Genomic DNA, 8,200 nt, shown 5'->3' on the forward strand with positions numbered 1-8,200 from the left:
ATGATTTGAGTATGAAAATGAGGTGAATCATATGCTATGGGCTTCACGCTCACCAGATCTCAACCCAGTTGAACACCTACGGAAAATTTTGGTCTGACCTGTTAGACGGCGCTCTCCACCACCATCAAAACACTAAATAAGGGAATATCCTTTGGAAAAAATAGTGTTCATCCCTCCAGTAGAGACTAGTAGAATCAATGCCAAAGTGCACTGAAGCTGTTCTGGTGGCACATGGTGGCCCATCATCTTACTAAGACACATTATGTTGTTGTTTTTCTGAATTAAAAACCCCTACAGACTTTGGTGGAAAGGCACTGGGTCCTGTTTTATCAACTTGAATTATCTATGAATTCTTGTATTCAACACCTTTATAAATCTTGTGCTTGACTGATCCTAGACAATGCTGCAGGGGTTTGGGAGGTTAGAAATTAGCAAGGAGTGATATAGTGCAGAACAGAGTTATGCACTGTTTCCGAAAGGGTACAGAAAACAGCCCTAAACCTTGCACTTAGTGAAGTGTTGGTTGGAAGCTAGACCGAGTGCAGCTTAGTTCCTAAATAATAGCAATACAAAATACATTCAGCTTTACCAGACCTAAAGTATTTTCATATTTTAGACCACATGTGAATGTAGCTCATGCTTGGAATGACTTACAGTGAACAAATAAAGGCGTAAAGTCTCACTCACTGGCTCCTTAACAGGACATGTGAGATCATACCTATAATCTTGTGCTATGGTTTACCAGAAATCCAGGGAAATAAGTGGGAAAAGGTTTTTCAAATGGGTCAGTGATAGCAGAAAGAAAGACCGGGAACTGTCGATGGAAAACATTTAAGGACATCAGAATCTGCAGTCCAGCTGCCAACCCACTCCTTTTTGTGAAAAAGACATTTTTTGCATTTGCATCTTTTTACTTTGTCTGGTTTACCAAAGCACTCTGTGTCCCAGCTGACACAATTCCTGTTTTCTAGTGTCAGATGTTCTTGACTTTATGACAGATTTTAATTATGCATCCTGTGACTCAGTGTTCAGCATAGCTGTACTGACCTTTTTGCTTTGCACTAGCTCCTGCTTTAGTGTCTCCTGCAACATTCGCATCCTTTTTCTGTCTGCACTTCACTCTTACAAGAACAATTTGTGGTCTAAGGAAAATGCCTTTTGCCATTTACTGCTCTAATTTTTATCAGATGATGTTGCACTCAGTTTCCTCTCCATAAGTGCATCAGCAACATTTGCTGATCATTAATGCTCAGACCAACAGGCCGTCTTGCAGAAACAAAATAGAGGTTTTATGGTCACAATAACAACCAGTTGTGTTTGTTTTAACCTCCAGTGCTTATTTCTTGCAGCTTGTCTTATGTATTTATCTGTGTTTGCCTTCAGATTCTTAATCAAAACTGCATCCCCTCTTCTTCTTCTTATAATCATTTTTGAACATATTACTCCAGACTCTGTCACTTCACACCTGTTCCTTTGCTACCACATGACTACTGATTTCAGCCAAGCCAGTCAAGCCTGGGAACCTGTAGACAAAATGGTGTTTGTACATCCGTCCAGCAGAGTGAGCATGTGTGGGCTAAAGTGAGGGAGACAAAAAAAGCCACAGAAAAATATCCAATTAAATAGACGACAGTAAATCAACATCTTTTCCCTCTGTGTGTGCGTATTTTTACGACATATGCATTTATGGAGTTCAGCAGCCGTATGAGGAAATTAGCCTGTGTATCCGCCGAGGTCCTCCCGCCCCTCTGTCTTGTTCTCTAATCCGCCCACATGTATCGTCTGAAGAAAAAAATAGTGCAGAAGGTGACGCTCCTCCAAAGGAACAGAGAGGGAAAGGCAGAGAGGTGTCTACAGGCTGCATGTCCATTGAAACATTTCGAAGGGGGAGACAGAGGAAGAGGCTGAATGGTAGCTACACCCTGCGCCTGGAAGCGTAGAGACACTGTAACAAAGGCTGGCAGTTATTTTTGGCAATAACAAAGAGGTGGGAGAGGGGCTCTGAAATCGAGGGAAATAGCAAAAAAAAGACAGTTTTCAGGGGGACTTCTGCTTCATTTCATCCGAAAGACTCATCCCTTGTCATCATCAGCATGACCATAAGCTATAAGTAACATTCGGCAATAACGTTGTCCAAACGAGATTTTCAGCAACAGACGCGCGCAATCCTATTTTGGTTTATTATAATCGGGGGTGGGGGGGTGGGGGGGAAGCTCACCTGAATGCCTGCGACAAACTGGATACTATCTGAAATCATAAAGAGCGATCTAACAAAGAAACTACATTTTGATTGATCTTAAAGCTTGATGTGCGTGTTTCTGCACGCACTCGAAACGAACCTGAACCAAAAGCAAGTGAGTATTAACCGTGTCTGTGTATATGTCTGTATTTTGGTGGCTTTATTCTGCGTTTATCGATCTAATAACAACGCATTTATTGGACAGCTCTAAAAGAAAGCAAAAGGAAAAGGAAATACAGCGTCTAGCCTGCATTCAACAAGTATCGTTTTAACCACAAGTGCGATTTTTTTCTGTAACCTCTTTGTATTTTGCTTAATATCTGGAGGAATCAGAATGTGTGACAGTTGTTCCAGTTGGAGTCATAAAAATCTTGGCTGTATTTTTATTATATTTTATAGCTGCTATAATACAAACAGAGATGTACTTTTACACAGTTTTAATTATCTGATATGACGCCTGGTAATTTCATTTATAAATCCTGACATTCCTCATTGCACAAATGGTTGGTGTTTCCCCATCTACACCACTCGATCAGAGCAGTTTCATGTGTGCATTCCTCTCTGCATCATTTTGTCTGTCATCGTGAGTTTCTTGTTTCCATGTGTGTATTGCTTTGCGCATTTATATGCATGTATTTTGCTATAATTGCATGTGTCTTTTGTGTGTGTGTCTGTATGTGTGCATTGTGGCAACACTGGGTAAGTGTCAAGGCCTGAAATGGAGATTTGATAAAGGAGCCTTAGGAGGATGGTGAGAGGGGCTGACACACAAACACACATGAGAGAGGGAGAGGAGAGAAAGGTGTGAGGAAGAGATGGAGTGGGGGGCACAGGAAGGACATCACGTCACTGAAATCTCATCCAGGAAATCTGTGGGGGGTAGTTACATGTCTAGACGTGGTCTTCTTCCCCCTACAACCCTTCCCACTCTATAACCCTTTGGCAACTTGCTCCATCTGCATTCCACTGCATTACACACAAAGTCTCTAGTTTCATAATGCCTCTTCTTCCATCACTTTCCAGCAGCATGCCTTGCTTTTACTGCCACTTGGCTCCGGCGTGCTCTTCTCCTAATGGGAACTCTGCATCTCTGCCTCCATTTGCTCTCTCTCTCTCTCCCTGCTTTTTCCTCACCTCAGTCCTGCATTATAAATCAACAGCTGGTGCTATTTTTAGATTGAGGGTAACCCAGAAAACACCCCTTCAGTTTTAGCTAAAAAAAAAACCCCACAGGAGATAGTAGCCTGCTGTCAGTAGATGTGATTGGTAGCATAGTAATAGGGCTCAAAAAGGAGGGTGCTGCTGTTTAAGCAATGGGGGGAATAAATCTATTTTGAGGCTGTGATTGAATTACCTATCTGTAGTGCCCTGGGTGTATGTGCCTCTGACCCCTCCTCTCTCTTTCACTGTGATGGTTTCTCTCTCCTCTCCCATCTTCATAGCAATGATAAGAAGTTTTCCCTCTGTCCTTCAGCTAATTCCTGATCGAGCTGCCTCCTAAACCTTTAAATCCTTGACCTTGAGGCTCACCCTTCATCTTCTCTCATCTCCTTTGTAACCCAGTCCTCTTATTTTATTTCTTCACATTAAGACCCAGCTTCTCTCCCTTCTCCCACTGTGAGTCTAATCTGTGACAGGCCTAACCTTGCTCTGTGTCGAATCGCTGGCTAGGTCACAGGTCAGCAATGAGTGCAGTAATACTTCTCTCCTCGTCCTATTCGCCTGTCAGGCCCTGTGTACCACATCATTGCTCTGCTGGATCATAATGGTCCTAATCATGCAGGAAGGGCAGCTTCATTAATTAAGAGTAGACAGGTGTAAATGTCCTAAGAGAGAGTTGGGAGATGTCTGAGCTAAAGCTATTGCTCTTAATGTAAATCCAAGAAGCAGATATTAAAGTTTCTTTCTTTCTATTAATTCAGACTAAAAATAATTCCTCCCGCTATCCCATGGCAGTTTTTTTCTTGCTCTCAGTGGTGTTTCAGGACGTTTCTGACCTCTCCTACACCAATCATTGCTCCTTGAAGGGAGCTTTAGCCCTTCCATCATGCATATCTTTCTGTCACTGATGAAGTCTCACCCAGCAGGTAAATCTATCCCAAAAAAACTGCATTTGTCCTGCTTTGAGCAGGTAGGATTTTAGTCACGGACACTGACTGAGCTTTCAAAGCTCTATCAAAGGCTCCATTGCTGCTAGTCTAGTCCTGAAAATTGCCTTGTGTATAATCATTCCTAGCCAGGCTAAAAGGAAAAAACTGGGGTATTTTTTCTGTCATAAGAAAAGTTGACTGGAGGGGATTAGAGCAAGAAGAGCAACAACACCAGCAGCGATTTAGGGAGGGGTGGGGAGTATTTGACCAAAATGTACAAGGCTCAAAGCCCCTGTGGGGGTGTTGGTGCCGCAGTATGTGATGTGGATTGGTCAGCCCCTGGAGACCGCCACGGCATTGCTGAGTTGAAGAGCTGCCTCTCAGCCATTTCTGCTTGCTTAATTGATTGGCTATTTAATTCGTGTGCTGGGAATTGGCTCAGCTTTATTATGATGAGGAATGCCTTGTTTTTTTTTCCTTTTCTCTCTGTGCACATTAGCTGTCTCAGGGCCACTGGATTATTTTTCTCTGCATACACACCCTGTCTGTTTTTGTCTTTCTCTCTACCCATTCATGCAATTCCTATCAAATTCATATGCCACCTACCTCTCACCACTATCCTCATCCAGGCACACACACTTTCACACACCCTGTCAGGCTCCTCTCCTGGGCAGAATCAAATTTACACCATGAGGTGCAGTGACGATCCGAGGTGGGGGGACACTGCGTGGTGTGACACTGCACTAAAAGGGGAGGTGACCGCAGTGCTTTCACCCTGCTGCTGTGCCTCGCTTTCTCCTGTTGGGGTCCTCTCAACACTGGGGAGTGTGTGAGAAAGGAGAGCAGAGCAGAGGAGAGGAAGGAAAGGTGGAAAAGGAAAGAGAAATGGTGGTGGTGGTGGGGCAATAATGATGAAACAAGGGGAACGTGAAGCCTTGTGGTTACATTCTTTGAAGCAGGTGGGGAAAAAATGGATGCTCACCAGAAACACATACATAATTTGTGCTCTCTCTCTCACACACACACACCTACAGAAGCATATTACACACCTCCCTGCAAAGCCCCTGTTTTCCCCAGTGGTACATTTGCCATTCAGCACAGCTGCATATCTGTTTTACATCCCTGCACTTTGTTTCCTTTCTCTCCTACTCTGCCTTAATCAGTCCTGTGTTTCCATTCCTCTTATTAGTATTTCAGACCATTTCTAGTGCCCCCTCCTACACCTTCACAGGCATTCAGGTGCTATCCTGAGCCACCGCAAGCTCTTTTCCTGTCTTTCTCCCCCTTTCCCCTCATCTGTTTTTCTCCTCCTTTGAATTTTCCCTGACATCCTCTCTCCACTACCTTACTCGTGTTTTCTCTCCTTCTCGTCCCTACACCACTCCTTCTCTAGCTCATCCCCCTGTTCCTCCCCTTCTGTGATTGGTAAAGGTTTTTGCTTTTTCTGCCAACTGCTGGGTCTGTTCCGCATAGTCAGCACTCCTTCAAAATTCCTCCCTTGCCTTCTCTTTCTCTCTTTCTCTAGTGTGCGCACTCCTCCCCTCTCCCGGTTACTGCTGCTAGTACCTCACGGTCTATGCATCCCATAATCCCATGCTCCCTCCCCCTCTTGCTGCAGTGTTTCTGCTAATATATATTAGCGTCAGTGCAGCTTTCGTGCACACAGTGTGTGCATGTTCTTCCTCCCTCAGCCCCGTTCTCTCCATCTGTTTGTCCACTGCAGAAATGATCTCCTTTTTCTAAAGATTTATTTTGATTAAGCCTCATTTTTGTTTTCTTAGCCTGTAGGTGAGTGTTGCATCTCCCTCCTTCCTTCTCGCACTCTCTCCCCTTGTGTGTGCAGTGGTGAGGCAGTAGTAGCAGGGTGGCGCAGGACATGGTGGCCAAGGCAGGAGGTGCTGCAGGAGAGAAAAAGAGAGGTGATGGCGGGGAGGGGATGTTCATCCTCTCTGCTCTTCTGCCTGCTCCCCCTTCTCCTGCTTCTTGCCCAGTTTTTGTCCTCTTCCTCATGTACTCTCTCTCTTTCTCCCTTTGTTCTTGCCTCTATGCTTTTTTCATCTCCACTGGATCTTGACTTCCCTCCTCCATTTTACACTTGATGCTTACCTTCTGTAGCCCCCCCGACCTCTCCTTCTTGTGCTTCTCCCCTTGCTCTGCGGTGTTTTTTTTTTCTCAAGCAATTGCACTGTCAGTGATCAAAGTGCTGAGGCCAGCTCTTAAAGTGATGTGCCTACTTCCTCTATATTAAACTATAAACTGTAGACACTATCCTGAAATGCAGCTATAAAGCATGCAACTCATATTCACTCAAGTAATCTTTCTCACAAACTTCAGATTTTAAAATCTAACAAAGTAATTAATTCTGAACAAATATAGGAAAACCCCAGCTGTGCCCTGACCCAATTAACCTCTAATTGAATTGTGATGCATGGTGGAATACTTATTTATAAAATCCATAAGCTCACTATGCATGACTGTGGGGGAGAAAAAAGGCATTTGGCCACAGTTACAGGCTTGTAGATGGAAGAGGCAGAGAAAAAGTTTAGCATCCTGGTAGAGGGAGTTTGTCCCAGAGAGAGAGAGAAAGAGAGAGAGAGAGAAAGAGAAAGAGAGAGAGCTCCACTGTCCATGGTGCTGAAATCGAATCCATGCTACAACACAAGCAGTTCCTGCAGGAAAGCCCCACAGGACAATGCTGAGTCTGAATAAAGATCTCCTCACACTCTCTCTGCCTGACCTCACTTCCATATAGTTTGTTTCAAGATGTTTAAGTTTCTCATTAAATGCTGCAAAGATTGTGAACTAAACTGCTTTGGCATAACGATGCAGTGCAACTCTCAAACTCACAAGCTCAGGATTTTTTTGTCAAGCAAGCAGATTTGATGCTTTGCAGCAAACATTTCAAAGCCTGGGGGGAAAAAAAGTAGAAAACGGAGGAATTTCACATTTAAGTTACTAGATTTTTTTCAGATTTGAGTGTATACATTATTTTTTTGTCAGCTGTGTGCAGTATTAAATATTTCTGTTTTGATTGTTTACTCATGCAGTAGCCTTGATCTTAGTAGATCTTACCTGACTGTTGTTAAGTCTTTTTCCAGGATCTTCATTACAAAAAGGTGTGATTTTCATACCAAGAAAGGCAAAATAATAATAATAATAACAATAAACTTAATGTTAATATAAATCTAAAAAGAAAAGAGAGAAAACTTTTCCATGAACAACAAAAAAGTTTCTTCAGATAAACAGTACAGAACAATAGAGTAAACACAAGTAACATAAAAATAAAATACAATACAAAGCAAAAGTTTGAGGAAAAAGAAGAGGCTAGAGCTGACCCAAAGTGAAGGAATCTTACTTTGGGATGTCGGAGGCAAAAGAGGAAAGAAATGAAGGAACAGGGGCGCATTAGAGTGAAATGCAGTGGAGGAAAAGTGTAACAGAAAGAGGCAGAAGCAAAGAGAGCGAGAGAGAAGGGGGGCACTAGATATGAATAAGAGTGCTGTGAGAGGAGGAAGCGGAAGAAGAAGTGGAACCTCGATTCTCCTTCAATGAAATGTGATTCCTTTATGCGGAATATGAGAACGAGGGAGGGAGAGAAAGTGAGGGAGAGAGGAAGGAGAAGGGGAGGGCTGGTGAGAGCTCACAGGTGAGGAGGGGGAGGAGAGGAGAGTGGTGCATTTCTTTGAATAGAGAAAAAGGTTAACAACAAAGATGTGGTGCGTGTATAGACTTTTTTTGTGTGTTGCTGTGAACGCGTGTCTTTTCTGAAGCACGCAGCTCGCGGGCAAACAATCTGACCTCGCCGGGAGAAGGAGAGAAAATGACTGGCTTTATACTGCAGCACAATTCATTCACTTTTATAGTGCGCTCT

General features: G+C 43.4%; 1 protein-coding gene across 12 annotated transcripts in view; it reads left to right on the forward strand.

The window, feature by feature from the left end:
- The first annotated feature begins 223 nt into the window (after nt 1-223).
- The window catches only part of LOC109963610 (potassium voltage-gated channel subfamily C member 1-like), a 66,050-nt gene continuing 58,073 nt past the window's right edge, over nt 224-8,200 (forward strand). For 6 of the 12 annotated variants that reach the window (XM_020606280.1, XM_020606279.1, XM_020606282.1 and 3 more), the window contains exon 1: nt 228-2,354. Coding sequence is in view for 1 of the 12 variants with exons in the window: in XM_020606286.1 (XP_020461942.1) it covers nt 2,307-2,354 (48 nt within the window). In the remaining 11 variants the exon portion in view is untranslated. Of the gene's footprint in view, nt 2,355-8,200 lie in introns of all 12 variants that reach the window. The other 6 variants (XR_002275420.1, XM_020606275.1, XM_020606284.1 and 3 more) reach the window with 4 other exon arrangements.

The sequence above is a fragment of the Monopterus albus genome, unplaced genomic scaffold (genome assembly GCF_001952655.1).
Source record: "Monopterus albus unplaced genomic scaffold, M_albus_1.0 scaffold76.1, whole genome shotgun sequence".
Classification (NCBI taxonomy): Eukaryota; Metazoa; Chordata; class Actinopteri; order Synbranchiformes; family Synbranchidae; genus Monopterus; species Monopterus albus.